This window comes from Phocoena sinus, chromosome 3 (assembly GCF_008692025.1).
Source record: "Phocoena sinus isolate mPhoSin1 chromosome 3, mPhoSin1.pri, whole genome shotgun sequence".
Taxonomy (NCBI): domain Eukaryota; kingdom Metazoa; phylum Chordata; class Mammalia; order Artiodactyla; family Phocoenidae; genus Phocoena; species Phocoena sinus.
This window is the reverse complement of record NC_045765.1, coordinates 26,697,417-26,717,448: the sequence shown is the minus strand read 5'-3', so window position 1 is coordinate 26,717,448 and position 20,032 is coordinate 26,697,417. Positions and strand designations below refer to the sequence as shown.

The following is a 20,032-nucleotide window of genomic DNA, read 5'->3' as shown; positions in this document are numbered from 1 at the left end:
GAACTCCCAAGGATCACCCTCCCCATCAACTGTCTAATTCTAAGCTTTAACTTCAATTAGACTTGTACTAGGATTTCTCCAGGACTGCCAGGGTGAAGGAGTCAGCAGGGGTTTTTAAGGACAAATCAGTCCAGACAACTGTGACATCTTTTTTCCTTTCTAGATGGAATTGGTAGATACGGAGCTGTAGTAGGTTGATCTGATACCTGGGTGCCACCGGGACAGCTCTCTGGATGGCATTTTTCATTGTGTCACTTGATCTTTCTTTAGCTGAGTGTGGATCAGAACATAGGGATGGGAACTGCGTGCAGGAGGAAAGTGTCAAAGGCAGGGGCTCTCTGGCCAGGGAGCCTTCTGCTCCCAGAGACGGGACAGTGGGGCAGGTGGGGGAGGACCTGCATTCATGCCAAGCCGCAGTGTCACCTTTATTAATGATGGCAGGGAGAGGGAGTCTGCAGGCAGCTAATGCAGACTGCGGAGGATGGTAATTGGAAGTTGTTACCATTCCAAAGGACAGGGAAGTGGAAGTGGGACAAATGGGAATTTAAGAGGAGGGAGGTGAGCAGAGGGAAAGAATGAAAAAAAAAAAAAAGAGCGTGATGTCATTTGGAAAATTGCAAACCAATAAATCAATGAGGTATCATTCCCAGGACAGAGAGGAAACTGCCTAAGAAGGAGCCAGCCAGGCAGGGAGCTGGGGGCTGACAGGAAGCACCAGATCAGTAGGCAGTGCAGTGTCCTCGTCAGGGGTCAGCTGGAACATGAGCCCCAGGAATGGAATAATGGACTTCTACTCCCTTCTCTCCCCTCCTCCTTGAGGGTTTTTTGTTTTGTTTTGTTTTGTGTGTGAATGACATCAGAAGGACTTCTTTATCCAAAAGGGCTTTACGGGAGCTCGTTAATGTGAACCCTCGGAGTCAGCTTTTCAAACACTTATCTCTGAGTTCAGCTTCATAGGATTTTTTTCATCATTGGAATCAGCTTCATAAAAGCCAGAGCATGATAATTCTGCCAGTTTTTACTGTTAACAGATGAAATAGTACTCCCTTTATAGAAATGAAGAGCAAGGACTCTGGGTAGCTTTCTTTAGTTCCCAAGACCTTGTCAACAGAGCTGGCCTGAGGGCAACCCAGTAGGCAGATGCCTGCATGACATCCCATTATCAACAGATTGAGATTCAAAGCCCTCAGCCTGGCATTCAAGGTCCTTCCGTCTGCGCCTCCAAATATCTCTTGTGATCTCCCTCTGTGAACCTCTGTTGTACCAAAACACTTTGCTCATTTTCACCTCTGCTTCTTTCCTCACTGTGTTCCATATAAAAGTGGGACAGCAGTTTCTCAGCACATGTATTATCCCTCTCTCCCTTGCCTATAGCAGACATCACTAATTGATTGCCACACTCTTTCCTGCTGAGGTAGGACTTGGCATTAGAATCATTCCCCACACAGCTCTTTAGGCAGTTACTACCAATCAATCAAATTACAAAATGAAATGTTTTTCCTGTTATCGGTGTCCTTTCCCACTCTTAGCTTAATCTCTTTCACTCTTCTCATTCCTCAAATCCCACATGCTCCATGAAATTTCCCCTGAACATTCCTAACTACAGAGGTCATTCCCACTTCTTAAAAGCCTAGAGGAAGCTATAACATTCATTTTGCACCTGTCCTTCAGCATCATAATGTATACATCTCTCTAAGATGTGAGTTTCTCACTTCAGCACTAGTGACATTTTGGCCTGGATCATTCTTTGCTGTTAGGCTGAACTGTGAATTACAGGATGTTTAGCAGCATTTCTAGCCTTTACCCAATAGATGTCAACCTCCCCCTCTCCCTGTATGTGACAGACAGAAATGTTTCCAGTTTCCAGACATTGTTAAGTGTCCTCTGGGGGAGAAAATTATCTCCAGGTTAGAACTACTGTATTGAGAGAGAGCGAGAGAAAGACAGACAGAGAGACAGAGACAGAGAGACAGAAAGAGAGAGAGAGAGGAGAAAAGGAAAGGAAGGGAAGACTCTTCCTTATGAGTCTGAGTAAATATTTGCTAATTGATTGATTAATTGGGAGTGAGGAATTGTCTGGAAAGGGAGAAAACCCTTCCCTAGCGTGGACTGAGTTACACCATCAGTGTGTCATTGCTTTGGTTAAGCCCTACTGAGTTGAGCCATGCAGAGAGCTTGCAAAGAGGCCACCTCCGCACACACCCGATAAGCTGTTATCAGACCCCATTCCTGAGTGTGCTGGGACTAGCAGATCCTTTGCAGCAGGGACAACCAGGCCTATTTGGGGGCGGTGGGAGGAGGTGCTAGGAGAGGGCTGGTTGAAGAGTTAGGCTTGAAGTTTAGAACACGATGTGGGAGACCTTCTTCACTCTTCTTCACTTGTCTTCAGTCCTCATGAAGGAAACTAGAGACATCCTTTTATCCACAAAATAATCATCCCTCCTGAAAACTCTCCCTTACCTGGCCGCCTGGCTGTCTGTGAACATGTTTATCTGCCTGCGCATGCCCCCGCCCGCGGCCCTTGAAACATGGAGTCTCTGTAAAGGGAAACAAAGGGCAGGGAGAGCTTGTACAAATCATTATCCGCAGTGCAGCTCTCCAGGTCCACAGAGAGGTTTAAATCATCCTTCACGAGTCAACCAAAAGCTAACTCCACACTTCCCCAGCTGATCAACTAACTGTTCCTGGTGAACTGGAAGACAGCTGAGGCTAGGCATTGCAAGAGGCTTTTTGAGTGCCCGTGGTGTTGCCAGGCTCTACAGGGACCCTCTGCACCCGGCTTCTACTTTGTCCTTACAACAGTCCTATAGTCACCACTGTTATCCCCATTTCAGAGACCAGAGAACTGAGGCTCAGAGAGGTAAAGTAACTTGTCCAAAGATCCAGAGCATATTGAAGAGAGCTGGGATTTGATCCCAGTACTTAGTATGCTCTGCTCAGTGCCTTCCCGGAAAGCTGCTTCTATGCGAAACCAGATATATTTCCTAATATGTGGTGTTGGTGTCCGTCACTTAACCTTTCTTGGCCTTCAAAACCCCAAGCAACGCAGAAAATGGAGGGATTATCCTCAGCTGAGCCTAAAATCATGGAGACTCATAAGCCACAGAGCATAGTCATTAAGAGGGCTGGTCGGGCTTCCCTGGTGGCGCAGTGGTTGAGAGTCCGCCTGCCGATGCAGGGGACACAGGTTCGTGCCCCGGTCCGGGAAGATCCCACATGCCGCGGAGCGGCTGGGCCCGTGAGCCATGGCCGCTGAGCCTGCGCGTCCGGAGCCTGTGCTCCGCAACGGGGGAGGCCACAACAGTGAGAGGCCCGCGTACCGAAAAAAAAAAAAAAAAAAAAAGAGGGCTGGTCTTATTTACGTAGCTAGGTATCAACCCTGACCTATCTACCTATGTAATCTGCCCACCTAGCTCCATCCAACCATCTCTCCATCCCTCCATCCATCCTTCCATCTCTCTTTAGGCACAATAGATGTCTAGAATGTCCTTAACATTCTAGAGGCTTATTAGATTGAAATGAATATTCTTAATATTCAAGGTTAGGCAGGAGGCATGGTGGAATGAAATATTTTGCACTTTTCCTTTCTTCGTTATACTTTGAGGTATTGCTTAATTTTCACATCAGTAAGATGATGTCATGATTACAAAACAATATTCTGGAATCAAGCTGAGCTAGGCAAGTCGTGTCACCTCCCTGCTCCTTGATTTCCTCATCTGTAAAGTGCGCGTGGTTTTACCAACATCGACTGACTGCTGGGAGGATTAATTGAGATGAAGCATGCACAGTGCTTGGCCCATAGTAAGCGCTCAGTAACTGGTAGCTGTTGTGACCATTGGCATACTTTTTTGCACCATGTCCGACACATAAATGTCCGACTGATGTTAACTTCTCTCTCTTCCAGCTGTTTCCTTGCCTGGCCATAACTTATAAAACGTCCTTATTGATGGATAAGCAGAGGGTTTAGCACATTGCATGACACACTCTTAGCCCTTTAAATGGCAGTTATTATCGTTATCCTGCAGCCCACAGTACCTCCTTCCTGAGTCATAATATCCTTTCAGGACACTTTTTCGTGTTGAAAGTTGATCTTGGTGTCTTACACAACCTGGATGAAAATGTTTGCAGGAGAAGGTGAGGGGCTGTGTAGGATACTCATGCAGAGCCCACGTTCCTAGTGATGCTCCTGGCTTTGATTTTTCTCAGGAATACGTGAGCCGAGGACAATACTGTATTCTCCAGGACTCAAAACAAACGTTTCTGCACAGCCCTTCCTGAGGCATTCGGTACCAACCTTGGAAGACCACCACGGGTGTGTGTGTTCATTTGTGCACTTCCCCACCCACACCTCCACAGATGTAATTGGAAACATTTAGAAAAATCATCTTCTGTTCAGTTAAAAACTGGGGTGTCCTAAATGATAGCCCATCTCCTGGCAAGCAGCCTTCTCAAGTCCCACAGGCTCGAATGGCTTTAATCAGAGGCTGAGAGCCGCTGTAGCAGGCTCCCTCCCCTTCATTCGGCTCTGAGCAACAGGGAGACAAACTGCTGAACTCGAAGACAAGGGGGATCCACGTAAAACTAGAGTCCATGTCCACACTTGCCGGAGGAGGGTCAGAGTCTGCTATAGAATGGTCAGTTAGTGAGAAAAGCTTGTTGAGGAGTGGTGACACTACCACGAACAGGAAGGGTCAACACTGAGCACATAGTTGCACTTTTCACGCACCCACCACCCTGGGAACAACTCCAGTGTAACGACTTGGAGAAGGGTGGTAAGACATGGAAACTGCCTCTTTAAAGAGGGGTTCTTGAAACACACAGCAGCCAGAGCGAGCTTCTTAAAACCCAAATTAATGGCCTCCCTTTGCACTTGGAAGTAAACCTAAACCCTTGCCCCGACCTTCGAGGGCCTTCAGGATCTGGTCCCAACCTGTCTCTCCGACCTCATCTTATATGTGCTTTTCCTCATTTTGTACCCTCTTTTCGATCCTCCAGCACGCCAAGCTCATCTGACCTCAGGGCCTTTGTATCTGCTACTCAATTGCCCTGGAATGCTCTTCTGCCAGATTTTTGCATGACCAACTCTCACCATTAGTTCTCCACCCAAATATCAGCCCTCTAAGAGGCCACCTCTGTCTCCCCTATTGAAAACCGGTCTCCTCCCATCTCAACCTCATTGCTCTGTAATATTCCACTAGCAGCAGATATCACTGCCTAAAATGATCTTATTTATGTATTCACTTGCTTATGGTGTTTCCCCATCCCTGGCCCTAATGAGGGTGTGAGTTCCTTAAGAACAAATCCCTTGTTAATCTCATTTATGACTGTCCAGAGCACCTAGAACCATGCCTGGAACATAGTAGGTGCTCAAGAAATATTTGTTACATTAAGGCATATGTGAAAGAATGATCTCACTCTGGCTTGATCAAATATAACTTAAGATGGAGTAAGCTCAGAAGTAGAACAAAAATTCTTTCATTTCTGTCCTCTCCTAAGGCAAAGGTGTTCTACACATGACCCTAACTTTTCAGTGTTTGGGGGAGTGGTCCCTGTAACATTCTTTTAAAGATGGGGAATACTATAAGAAGTTCAATCTGTCATCTAAAAAATATTTATTGAGCTCATACTATGTGCAAGTTCAATTCCAGATTCTGGTGATACAGCGTGAATAAAGGACAAAAATCTCTGCCCAGGTGGAGCTGACAGTGCTGACATGAGAGACATCATGGATTTATGAAAAGAACACAGGTTTTCGAGTCAGAAAGACCCAGATTCTTCCTGCCCCACCATATACTAAATGTCTGTCTAGGCAAGCTGCCTGACCTCTATGCATCTCACTTTCCTCATCTGTGAAGTGGGCATAAAGTTGACCTAATGAGGTTGTTGAGAGGACTCAGTGAGATGGTAAAGGTGGAGTCCTAAGCACAAGGAATAATTGAACAGAATTTGCTTGCTTTCTACATCCCTTTGCGATTAAACACCTCATTGTGTCCTTTGGAAGATTTAAAGTGACCCCACACTACAAAGCCACATGCACAGGCTCCAGCCAAGATCAGAAAGTGTTCGTTTCAAAGGAAGAGTGTGTGGCCACTTTAGTCTCGCCTTCCAGCCTGGGTTCAAAGCAGCCTTGTTACCAACCCCCCTACCCCCCCACCCCCCCACCCCGCTCTTTGACAGTGAGAATAGCTCTCTGAGGAGACGCCTTGCCTGCGGTTCTGGCCCTAGTGATGCTGATCATTAATGCCCACAGTGCCAGGTAGTGGTACACACAGCTAACTCTAAAGAGTTGCTGTGTTGTACAGATGCAACATGTCTAGGTGCATCCAGAGTACGTAGCATCCAAGAGGCACATTCCCGTCTTCCTGTGATGTTATGCTTTGACATGGATCAGGCTACACAAAACCCCTGGATCTGTGCCCATAAAGAAGCTTCTCCCTGAAGGAAGGTGACTTGGTTTATACTCTGTCATACAGCAGGATCCCTGGGTAACCAAAGAATGTCACTGCACACAAAGACAGGCACTTCCTAAAGCCAAACAGCCGGAAGACTAAGCTTTCGATGAAGACGGTTACATTTCAGGCTTTTGAACAATCTGGGCACCGTTGTCATTCATCCTACCTGCCAGCAACTGTCCCCAAATAAAAGAAACCTCCAAACGTGCCCTGCTCGAAGAGGCACACACGCGGTTTACTAAACAGCTTTATTTGGGGCGTGTTGTTAACCAAAGGCACGTTCAGAGTCAAAGGACACTTAGCTCTTTGTCCGAAGCTGTGACTGGGAGTGCTTGATGCATCCACAGACGGTCAGGGGTAGGTGGGGTCATCATATCGTCTGTCCAGGTCAGGAATTTTAGTTAGCCAATCTGCATAGTTTCTCTGGACCAGAGTCAGCGACAGCAACAATAACACTAATAGCTGATCATATTGAGGGTTTTCTATGTTCTAAGTGCTCTATACAAATTGATTTAATTCTCACCAAAACTGTATGCAGTAAGAACTATTTCTATTCCCTTTTACTCTGAGGCACAAGAAACACTGCCCAAGGTCACATGCCTAGTAAGAGGTAGAGCTGAGATTTGAACTCAGGCTGTCCGGCTCCTGGGTCTCCACCTGACGTTGCTTCTTTGGAGTACAACCTTATCCATCCGGCTCACTGCTGCACCCGGGCACCTAGCACAGTGCCCAGAACTTGAGATACCACACACACTACTTTCCCCAAAGATTGCTGCAAACTACAACTCTGAGCTTCCTGACAAAGCTCTAAGATGAACGGGTTTTAGGGTCCCTGAATTCCTCACACCATAGCCTCCTACCTCCGGTCCTGGATCTGTCACAAAGACAGCACCAATTCCATCCGAGAATAAAATCTGTTATATAACCGCATGGCAGACATGGAGGTGAATGGAAAAGCAACCTGAGAGGGGCATTAGGCTACTCTTAGTCTTCAAAGGAATTGGATGGCCCCACAGATAAAACTTCTCATCTCCCTCGGCATGCAAAGTTTCCTCGCTCATCTCCTCTCCTTGGCGCTCTCTGTATTTTATTTTATTTTGGTCGAGCACATTATTTGAAGTTACTATGGCAACGTGTCACCAGCTGGCATCGCATAGTAATGCTGGCATTTAGGTAGCAAGCTCCCGAAGTCGGCTCTTTCCCTCCCTCTGCGATCTCATCACTCCCACTGATCTCAGGTGAGTGGAGTGGCAACCATGCCCCTCTCCCCTTGTTTGGTTAGCTCTTCAAGGCAGGGCAAACTGATCACCTCTTCCCGGTTCACTCAGCACTGCAGGGTCCTGACGGTGTGTGTAGGTGTGTTTGCTTTAGAGGTGGCTAAATAGATATGTTTGAGTGTTGTGCACCAAAACTATTGGCCTTATCAATAAGATGATGATGGTTTTTTATGCAAAGGAGTAGATTGATTTGGAGAGGGCTACTCTCCTGACCGCAGTCAGCCAGTATCCCAGCTAATTAATATTAATGACACAATAGTGGGTTTCTCTTTTTCCTCTCTTGCCATCACACAGTGAAGAGACCCTGATTGTTTTCCTTTGGAGCTTCAGCTCTCTCCCAGGTGTGCAAGGGCTCCCTACATACTGACGGGCTGAATTGTCCAGATCAATTGATTGTCGTGGATAACTGAAGAGGGTTCTATATGGCAGATAAGCCCTGCCACTGCAGGTGTTAAGTAGCCCCTCATCAGCCAAGTGCCTGCGACGATTGCATTTATTTTTACATGTTTGACCTAGTTTCAAACCATGTCTCTTCATGCTGTGATTCATTAGCTACATTTTAAACCACCCGGAATGGAGCCGACGTGACTCTGCCTGGTTTGTGACAGCATCTCAGATAGTTTCTCTCCGGAATATAATATGCAGGGTCCCCCCCCCCCCCCCCGGTATGCTGTTTTAAGAAGCAATTTCCTTTCTGGGCACCTGGAATGCTGCTTGGGTATGGATGAGTGGCTGCCTCACGCCTTGGTAGTAAATATATGCTGACCACAAAATTTCCACCAAGGATGGAAGGCAGGGCATTCTCACCAGCCTGAATTGCAAGAGATCCCTCTAACCCTCTGTCCCCCATGCAGTATTCAGGCTTTTCCACGTTGCTGACAGGGCTGGGAGTTTGGGGTCCGACACTGTAAAGTTTGAGCCATGTCAACAACAGGAGTGTCTGAGTTGCTAGGGCAAGTGCAGTCTGTTCATCACCCCCACTCCCAATCCCTACAGCTCTTTCTAAACACTTAAGACATGGTGGATGTAGAAGGTCTCAAACTTGTAAAAGGGAAAAGGGGCAGGAAGCAAAGAGGTGGATTGCCGTGCTGAAGACGCTACTGAAAAAGGGATAAACGTCAGAGAAACACAATGTGATTCCACCATTCTATCATTGTATGACAGAGAGGGGTTTTTGGTTTTTAATTTAAATGACAGAGTGGAGCCTTTACTGAATTCGAACCTGCTGCTGGTATATCATGCTATTTCAGAAATCAGTCAGTCACATTGGTGCGATTGCTGACAGATTTGATACTAAAGTGGGCTAGACACCAATAGCAGACAAAAAGGGAAGCTTCCAGTGGGAAGTAAAGCACTGTCATTTCTCATTAACAGCCAAATGCAGGTAACTCGTCCAAACTTCAAACTACACAAACATCACACTACAGATCGTACTGGAAGGCACTCAGCTGGGATTTTCTATGGGGCAGTTAGAACGAAAAAATGAACAAGCTGGTCAAAGTAATTTTGATTGATCGATGAACTAACTGTACACCCTGAGCAAGTCCTTATAAAAGGATAATGGTTTCTTTCGTAAAATGGTCACTCTCTCTAGATGGGCACTTGGAATCCCCTTCCCCTTTTATTTTCATTTAATATGAAGCATGGAAGTTTCTCTAAACAAGGCTTAAGACAATGCAGCCTTTTCAAGGTAATTTCCAGGCAACTTGAGCTTTGAGGTTTGTTGTTTGCTTTCCCCCCTTCAAATTCACATCAAGCCTTTGGAAATACCAAGCATTCCGTATCTGTATCTATGCGTTTGGGGCAGCCTGCAGTTCTGACAATGGTGGATGTTACAACACACACACACACACACATACACACACACACACACACAAGCTCACAATCCCAGGACTCATTTAAGCCAAAGCTTTAAAAGTAAACTGTTGTCCAAGAGACGATAGCATTTCCTCTGAGAGGATGATCGATCACAAAAAATAAAACCTCCCCAGATCTCTTACCTTTTGAAGCAGTGGAATTACCTGCAGAGAATATCCTTCCTTTCTTTGCAAAATGAGCCAGGCTTTGGCCAGCAGCAGAATTACTCCAAAAGGAGAAATAATAAGTCCTTTATATTGTAATTTTCACTGTTTATATGCAAGAAGTGTAGTGGGTCTGCTCACGTAGGAATAAATAAAAAGCCGGAAAAACTGCACGGCAGCTACCATGTGAAAAGGAAAGACCTCTAGTGGCCACCGGCTGCATTCTTGGAGGAAGCCCCTCACAGAAGAGATGGAGGGAGTAGAGGAGACACACGCGTGTGTGTGTGTGTGTGTGTGTGTGTGTGTGTGTGCTCTCTCTCTCTCTCTCTCTCTCTCTCTCTTTCACGCACACACACACACACACACAAATTCAGAAGATTTCTCCCCTCTTGCGTCCAGCCTGGATGGAGGGATAAAAAATAATATGCTTGTTTCTTGGTTTCAGTGAGACCTGGTTAAATTAGCAGTGATGGTGGCATTCTGTCTGGTTTGAAAGGGACGGATAATTTCACAGACTCACCATCACCGCCTGAGGGCATGAGCCGGAGAGAGGATTTGACTCCCTGGACGGCCAAGGCGGTTGGCCCCCATATAGAGGTTCCAGGTCCCCAGCAACATAGTGTCATTGACGTTACCCCTGAGAGTCCCAGTTTTGTGCCCCCTGCCACCTCTGCATGTTTTCTGAACATTTATGGTGCATGCGTGTGGTGGTCACTTGCAGGCAGAGCTGGCTTCCCAGGCGTGTGACCTGGTCCGGTGCTCAGAAGGACCCTGTGGCTGTCTTGAAAATCTGAAGAATTTTTACAAGGACTCTTCAATTTTCATTTTGTTCTGAGCCCCACAGATTGCACAGCTGGTCCTGCTGACTGGGAAAGCATTTTATCCCTAACGTCCTAATTGAAAAGAACCTAGAAGCAAATGAGAATCTGTATCTTTGGGAGTTACTTTTGGGGATGTGAACTTGAAGAACATTCAATTACCCAAAAGACTTCCTGTGGAGGAATTCAGAAGGAGCTTCCTGGGGACATCAAGGCTGTTCCTTCCACCACTGTCACTGAACTGTAACCCTGTAATATGGGAGGATTTTTTTTTTTTTCACGCTATATTTTTTTGGTCTTTTAGTTTTATTTTTTTTTTAACAAAGACAGCAGTTTGTGATACAAATATAATACTTGGTTCAAACATAACACGTCCAGGCCCACCTCTCTGGTGTGTGTTACGTCTGACACCCTTTAGAAGTGGGGTTTCCTGGAGACACCTGCATCACGCCAAGCTGCCCAAGCTTCCACAGGCCTGCCCTTGACAGTGGGACTTCCTTTGGTTGAGATGGCAGCCCAGTGGAGTCTTGTGGGAGACACTCTTGAGTGGCTTCTCCCAGCTGGTGGCTTTATGGTCAGTACTTCGTTTACCAGGTTCCCAGAGTAGATCTCTCTAAATTCTGCCTTCAGACACTAGCCCTGCCAGAAAGCGCCACCCTGGTACAGAGTTATAAAATCTGGGAGAGAAAAAGCAGAAAAGGGTGTGGTGATGTCTTCTGGTGCACGAAGGGATGTGGTTCTTGCTCCTCTGATCCCGCGGATCCTTTCAGACCCACTTCCTCTCCAAGTCCTTGCGTTGATTTCCCTCTTGTCTGAATCCCTCTGGCACTTGATCTGCTTCGCTCATCAAAGTCTTGTGCTTTTTTCCTCGTGGTTGTTAATCTTGCTTTCCCAACTAGGTCATGAACTCCTGAGAGCAAGGACTACCTCCTCTCATTTCTTTTATGGCCCTTAGCAAGTACGTGTCCCCGGTAGCTGCTGGCTTCTCGCTGACTGATTCATGGTCCAACAATTGATGCCCTTGTAGGGAACCTCAGTGTATTCAGGGCACCATAGGAGCCATTTGATCCTTCTGATACACCTCTCAGGGTAGATACAGGTGGATTATTGTCCCACTTTACAGATGGAACAGTTGGAGATTAGACATGTAAAATTATTTACCGGAAAATCAGACTGTCTCCAGAATCTTGATACACGCTGGATCTCCTGACATCAATATAGTGCTCTTTTCCCAATGTACAAGCAGCTGGAGGGATAAAGAATAGGGCCCTTATTGTCTGTATCTGGAGCTCCTGTTATAGTCCTAGTCATGTAATAGGTGCTCAATAAATGCTTTTTGGATGAATGAGCTGATGAATGAGCCATAAGGAGACATTTACTCTTAGGGAAATTTCACATGCTCACCTGCTAAGGAGAAATTCTCCATCCCTGGGGGACCTTTTTGTACTCACCTGGGATAGAGAGGTGTTTTCTGGTCTGAAGTCAAGTAATTGAAGTAGGTGAATCTCATGGTCCTCTCTCCACTGTTTCACGGCATTTTTCTTTATTTCTTGCAGAGTCACTTTGTGGCATGTATGACAGCCATCTTAAACCAGATGGGTGACCAGCACTATTCCTTCTATATTGAGACATTCCAGACCAGCTCTGAACTTGTGGTGAGTCTATAGGATGCTCTGGGACAGTGTTGGGGAGACGCGTTACACAAAAGATTCTTGAGGGTTTAGGGCACGAAGGTCTTCCTGTGCGCCGGGAGGATGTGTGGGTCTAAGTTTGCAGGCATGTTCGTGTGATCCCCTGTTTCTCACTCCCATTTAGGCTTGTAAATATCACTTCTGGGACACATCTTCTGTCCATGTCGTACATGAGCCCTGAGTGCCTAGTCTACGTATGCCTTCAAACCAGTATTTGCTGATGAACCATGGACATTTTGAGGCTTAAGAGCATGAATGTTGGAGTCACACAGTCTTGGGTTTGAATCCAGGGTTTGTCACCAGCTAGCTGAGGAGGTTAACTTTAACATTTCTTAAGCCTCCATTTACCCATCTGTAAAGTAGGGGTCATATCATTTGTGAAGGGATTAAATGAGAGCACAGTAGCTCTCACACTGTAAGAGTCCACTAAAAGTTAGCTATTATTACATAATAATAATGAATGCATAGAGAAAGTTGGCCTCTGAGCCCCTTTCTCCTTCTAACCTCTCAAGGCTCGTTTGCTAGGACTGTCTGCCTGTGGCGGGTGGCCTGTGGGCCCGTACCTCTGCAGCAGATGATATCATCAACGTAAAGCCCAGCCCGGGCTGTCCCAGGGTATAGTCGTCCCTTTGCCCTCAGTATGGTCAGCTTTGTCATTGTCTCCTTACCATTGCCAGATTCAGGGGTTCTGCTACCAGGGGCTCACTTTTAACTCTCCTTGAAGGAAGCAAGGGCACCAGAATTGGACCAACCTCAGAGAGTGGCCCACAAAAAGAATCAATAGGAAGCCAACGTCCTGCCCCTTCATCCATATAGCTTTGAGAAGGTCTCCTAACTGGAGTAGGATTGGCAAGAAATGGAACCTCTTTCTGGATACACAAAAAAATGAAACAAAAGGAAAGCTAAACAACCCAAGATTTCTCCCCCTCAAGTTCTCTATGTTATGTGACATGGAAATAGAAAGACTGGATTCCTAATTTTTGATCCTCAGTGGAAGGAAGGGTGGGAAGGATGGTAGGAAAGGGAATTGTTATGTATTAAATTATACACTTCTTATGTAGTCCTCCAACAGTATGGCATAGGTGTTAGTAGTCACATTTTACAAGTCTACAACCTGCTTGCTCGAGACCACACAACAGTACGTGGCAGAGAGAAGATTTGAACCTCTGCTCCAGCCCTTACACTGTGCTGCATCTTCTCATTCAGAAACCAGGCTTTCCATCTGTGAGGCAGAGGTCTTCTCTTCTCCATTCCCACAGGAAGGGAGTGTGCCTGTGACGATATCCACAACTCCCCAGGTGACATCAAGGATGAACGATTATACACACCATCGTCATCCTCGAGCACTTCGTGAACACTTACAGTGGGCCAGACTCTGTGTGGAGCATCTCATAGACAGTGTGCACTTAATCAACCCTTTGAGGTAGATGTTATCCCCATTCTGCTAATGCAGAAACTGGGACTTAAAGCATTGAGGTAATTTTCCCTAGAAGCAATGATTGCTGGAAAGGAACCAATCTCATTTCCAGAATTTTGCAATTTAGCTTAAAGCAGTGATTTTCAAATTATATTTCTCCTAGCCTCACTATCTTCTACCATAAACACACACACACACACACACACACACACACACACAGAGGCATGCATGCATGCACGCACACTTCAACCAGAGCTGTTTTCTACTTTTATCTACTTTATATATTAGGTTCCAGGTAAGATTTTCTCTGAACAAAGAATTCCGCTTTAAAATAATCTGAAAACCGCTGGCTTAAGGAGAGAGCTCTGAACGGGTTTCCTATGGATTTTAATTTTACCTTAAGCAAATAGGCTGGATGCCTTCATTTCCTCTAGCTCAGGAGGGCGCCAGTGGTTCTGGTCTTTGCTATCTAGATTTGTCTTGAATTTGTGTTCTCCAAAGGTAGAGAACAAGTTTGATCTACTGAAAAATCTGATGGGGCATGTTGAGGTCCACTTTGAACCTCTTCAAAGGAGAGGGAGAGAATCCCTGTCATGTTTCCTCTAAGCTGCTTGTTCACTTGCCTATGACATATGAATTAGCTGTGTCTACAGTACAGTAATTAGATGTTCATTTTAATAATAGTTTGTTTGCTCAATGACCTGAGATACATTCATATAGTGTAGATTATTTCCTCCTCAAATACATATTTGGAAAGATGATTATAAAACTGCCACATCAATGAACGCACTTACTTCTTTACTCCCAAAGACAGAATTAATAGTCCTTTATTTTGAGAGTGTTTTCTCATTCCATATTCACGTTCCACTTATATTTGTGAAACAGTCTCCCAGTAACAAATCGTTAAGATTTCATTAAAAAATCCACTCTATTGGTTTCATTGGATTTACTTAATAACAGGCTGTACCCCTTCCCTTTCTGCACCTCCAAAAAATAATAAAGAAAACATTTGAACAGCCAACAAGGTCTGGGCCCTTCCAGTCATTTCCTATAAAGCAAAATGACAGGTGTGTTTTGCTTTACTATTGCAGGACTTCTTGATGGAGACATTCATCATGTTCAAGGACCTCATTGGGAAAAATGTGTATCCTGTAGACTGGATGGCCATGAGTATGGTTCAGAACAGGTGAGCTGGCACCTGCTTCCTAACAGCCCCGTCATCTCAGCGCTCACTTTACAGTGCACTGTTAGAGAAAGAAGGTGGGGATAGTTTCTCCGCGGTGAAAATAAATCCAAGTGCCACAGAGCCTTTCTTTCTACATTTAAACCCCAGGGAATTGCTCACCGATCTTGAGCTATTTATTTATCTACTATTATTTATTCCTTTTTATATACTGAACTGGCTACTCCCTACCTTCTCCATTCTTCAAATACTAGTTAAAATATACTTTGTCTATGAAGCCTTCCCTAAACTCTTGAGACAGGAGAGCTTAAGGTCAGTCTTATTAAAATTGTATTATTTTAAATTTATTCAAAACAATAAAATATATTCTGTGACATGCAGTAGAATAAGTTTAGGAAGCACTGGATTACACAGCTTTGAACAGCTTTCTGTGCTGCAGGACTTCTCAGAGCCTTTAGTATGCTAATAGAATTCTTTAAGAGAAAGATTTAGGATACAGCATTTCACAGATTTACTTGCCCTTTGAAACATCTGGTGGGAATATATTTATGTCTCCGTGCGTATATATAATACGTATTAGCATCTCATAGAATACCAGAGTAACCCAAGTATAGCTCAGGTCCCACATGGCCCAGTACAACAATAGATAAGAGTAACTGTGAGCAATTTCAGTCTTTAATGCTTTCTCTCAAATCATGTCATTTCATCAAAATGAAGTTCAAGTCATAACACTCAGCAATATTATCTAATATTCCCTTTCTCCATTCTTCTGTCTCTCAGTATCTCTCCTATCCCATGGTTTACCCAAATCTCTCTCAGAACCTTATCCTCAATTCCTATCCACAAACCCCTTTAAAACTGGGGTCTTCTAGGCTCCTTTCTTTCCTCTCTCTCTCACTTTCCTTTGGCTTCTTATATTTGTTTTAGGTCCTTCCCATGGAAACCCCTTCACTCTACACTGGTTGGAAGTTTTCTCTCTCTCTACCTATTGTCCTTGTTTTGTATCACAAGAACCAAGAATTGACTGGCAAAGACAGAAGTATCCTGAGAGGGTAGAAGAAGAGGAGAAGTTGAAGAGGCAAAGGCGGATCCTCTTTAGTGGGAGGCAAAGAGGGAAAACTATAAATATTAATAAGTTTGTCATTGGATACAGTCTGGGAATTTCTATCTCATCTATGCCTAGGATCTTACTCTCGTCCCAGATGGCCTCCATCCCTTACTCTTCTGTCCTCTGAAAAGCTGCTCTTCCACTACTTGGATGCCTAAGTGCCTAGCCAAGTGACTTTACAGACACACTTGCTCTTGGGGCCAGCTTTAGGGGCTGGTGAAGGGGAGGAGAGGTTTGTCAAGGCAGAAAGAGATAGCTATCTGTATGTACATTGTTGCTGATGGTGGGAGGTGGATAAATCAGCACAGCAACAAAAATGTAAGAATTCTTAGCTTGGGCTTACATTGCCCTGATTCTCCCTGTTCACGTCACTCAGCTGGGAGGCTGGCTTTTACAATGCTTAAAGCATTGGTGGGAATTAGGCCAGGCCACGTTACAGATGAGAGGTGGGTATCTCCCTAGCCCTTCTGTCAGGACCAGCTTCCTGAGTATGCGACCTGTGTAGGTGTATAGGACCTTGCACTCTGAAGGGTCCTGCTGTCACCGTCTTGAATTCTTAATAATTTTTGGACTAGGAGACTTGCATTTTCACTGTGCACTGAGCTCAACAAATTATGTAGTTGGTTGTACCTCACAGCAATGTCCGGTCACCTGTGTTTGGAAGAAGCCAGCTCCCAAACTGCGTGCGAATCCCTTCACTGTTTGCCAGCTGGTCAGTAATGTCTTGGGGTTTTGCCAAATTACATGAAGCACCCAGGTGAGTCATCTTCGACTCACCCTACATTTCAGGTACACTCAACTATTCACTGTTGCCTGCTGTTTCATACTTCTCCTGACTTTGCATAAACTATGACTCTCCTCCTTTCTAGACCAAACTCAACATGAAAGCATCCTTCAAATTCTTGTCCATGTCATTTCTTCTTTGTGGATCCTTCTAGGACTCCTTTATGGTAGGAGAGTATGTTCCCTCCTCTTTGTTTACATACACACCCATATTATAACACTTACCCCACTGTACTATAATTATCTCTTCATATGACTATTTCTGCCACTAGGGAATGGGCTTCCTGAAGGCAGGCACTATGTCCAATTTATCCCTGTGTTTCTAACTCCTGGCACAGAACCTGACATTCATAAACATGTGTAATGAACTCTGTGTATCCAATGGGTACTTATTTTTTAAAGTTTTAAAAAATATTTTAATTTGGGCTCCCTGGTGGTGCAGTGGTTGAGAGTCCGCCTGCCGATGCAGGGGACACGAGTTCGTGCCCCGGTCTGGGAGGATCCCACATGCTGCGGAGCGGCTGGGTCCGTGAGCCACGGCCACTGGGCCTGCGCGTCCGGAGCCTGTGCTCTGCAACGGGAGAGGCCACAACAGTGAGAGGCCCGCGTACGGCAAAAAAAAAAAAAAAAAATTAATTTTATTGGAGTGCAGTTGATTCACAATGTGGTGTTAGTTTCAGGTGTACAGCAAAGTGATTCAGTTATACATATACATATATTCATTCTTTTTTAGATTCTTTTCTCATATAGGTTATCAAAGAATATTGAATAGAGTTCCATGAGCTATACAGTAGGTCTTTGTTGGTTATCTATCTTATATATTGTAGTGTGTGTGTTTGTTCATCCCAAGCTCCTGATTTAGCCCTCCCCACTACACTTCCCCTGTGGTAACAATGGGTACTTATTGATTCGGGTTTTTTTTTTAAGAAATTCAATTCAAATTTGCCTAAATAGAAAGAGAAAGTATTGGCTCAGACAACTGAAAGAGCCCAGAGTTATGGCTGCAGGCATTGATGTATCTAGGTGCTCAAACAGTGTTGTAGGGAATCTGTAGCTCTACCTCTGCTCTTTCCTCTGTTGGCTTCATTCTTAGACAGATGCTCTCTTTGCAGTGGAAACCTGGCTATAGAAGTTCCAGAAATATGTCTTGTTGGATTAGCAGCCCCAGTAGAAAGAAAAAGCCTCTTCTTCAATAGGTACAGCAAAATTTCCCAGACTAATCTTGAGCTACATGCCCATCCATAACCTCTGTGGCCAGGAGAATGAAATACGCTCTTTCATCAGGCTTGGGTCATATGACCCACCTTTGGAACTGGGGAGGCTGTGGTTAGTTCTACCCAAACCACAAAGTCTGGGAGCAAAGGGGGAGGCTGGGGGAGTAATTCTTCATAGGAAAATCTGAGAGTTATTACCAGAAGGAGAAATGGATGATGGGCAAGCAAATAAATGCACAGACATCTATTACTGATACAGGGTCAGGAGGATGGAAGCCCAGAGAGGCTGGAGCCCTGACCAGGGCAAACCCCCCTTCTGAGATGCCGACAGTCATCCTGGAGGAAATACGTAGAAGTGCTTTGAAGGACTGTCCCTACCTGAAATCCCACAGACTTTAGTCTTTTTGGGGGGGACTGGCCCCTAGAGATGATGCAATAATCCTTGTTTCTTTATACCTACAAAATCAGAATATAATTTTCTAAGGGACCTAAGAAAATGGAATTGTCTCCTAAATAGAAACATTTGTATCTCTAAAGGATCTGCTGAGTACTTAAGTCTTTACATTTAAAATAAGTTAGACTCAGAAACGCAGCCTGGGTTTCAGACTTCTTAGTTCTGCCACCTTCTCTTTCTTGGGAAGCCATTCAACTTCATGGAACCTCGGTTTTCTGATCTGCAAAATGGGGATGACTGTATCCATTTCGTGGTATGTTTTCGTGAGGGTAGAATGAGTTGCTCCTTAGCACAGTGCTGGCACCTGGGAAGAACTCAGTGAATGGGAGCATTGCAGACAACAAGTGTAGCCTTGGAGTAGAGGAGCATGTGTCTAGTGTCGACCAGAAAAGATGACTGTTTCTCTCCTTGCTGGCATATAGCTTAGGTTGTGGACTTCCTTCATCTTCTGGCCACAGTGATCCCTTCCATTTACAGAGCACCTGAAATTTTTTTCACGATTGTTGCATCTTGTGTGGTGTTACGATAGCTAACATGTATTATGCACCTGGATCCACCCCTATTGTAAATACTTTACATGTATTCGCTCATTTAATCTTTGCAACAACTTTATGATGTGGAACTGTTATAATCCACATTTTATACCTGAGGAAACTGAAGCACAGAATAGACGAATAACTTACTCAGTGTTGTATTACTAGCAAAAGAACAGAGAAGTCAGGCAATCAGAGCCCATGTTCTTCATCTCTCCTGCTTCATCCTGTAAAATAGTGAGGCTTGTATTATTAAGTGCATTGTAAGGATGTGCAAACTGCATATTTATTGGCTCAGATACCTTAAAGAGGCCCAAAGAGGTAACCCGCACAAGGTCATGCAGCTAGTTAATGAAAGATTTCAACATAAATTGGAAAAACGGAACATACACCATGGTTGAGCCCAGATCACTGTTCCCCAGAATGTCATTTTCTCTCCTCTAAAAATATGCATCCTAAGCTCCATTCATTCACGTGGACAAGGTGAACTCCGTACGTTGGTTAGTCTGTATGTTTCAATATCTTTCTTCCTTTTTTCTTTCCTCCTTTTCTTCCTTCCTTCTTTCCTTCATCCCTCCCTATTACTTACATTTTTATGATTTTCTGTTTTCATAATTTCCCAATTATCGCTTGTTATTTGTGTATGTATGTGTGTATGTATTAGTCATATATAATTTATCTATCTGCTTGTTGGAGGAGGGAATGGAGTTTTGCAGATTTGAATGTCTCCTCGGCTGTGTACTGTTTGTGTATGCAAACGTGGTGACATGTCTACTGCAAGAAATACCTCCTGTTAGAGCATTCTTCTTATTGGTAAGATGCAACATTCAGTAAGATCTGATGTACGCGACATGGTTAATTTTTAAATGATCAAGTTCTTTGTAATATTGTAAATGAACAAAATGTGCCTAGGAACCTCTTTTCCTCTCCTCCATCTGCACCTCAATCTGGAAATTCAACATTTTGGGCAGGGGGCAAGTGGTGGCCGTTGGGGATTTATACGCATCCCTAAAGCTTCTCTAAATGGAATCAATCAACACATAGATATTGAGTGTCCCGGGCATCTGGAGCCCATCTACGC

The 20,032-nt window shown here is 44.7% G+C and overlaps 1 protein-coding gene across 1 annotated transcript in view; it reads left to right on the top strand.

Moving 5' to 3' along the window:
- DOCK2 (dedicator of cytokinesis 2) overlaps positions 1-20,032 on the top strand; it is a 408,621-nt gene that overhangs the window by 300,124 nt on the left and 88,465 nt on the right. Inside the window, exons 28-29 of the mRNA XM_032626471.1 lie at positions 12,125-12,223; positions 14,768-14,862. Of these exons, the coding sequence (XP_032482362.1) occupies positions 12,125-12,223; positions 14,768-14,862 (194 nt within the window). The remainder of the gene's footprint in view (positions 1-12,124; positions 12,224-14,767; positions 14,863-20,032) is intronic.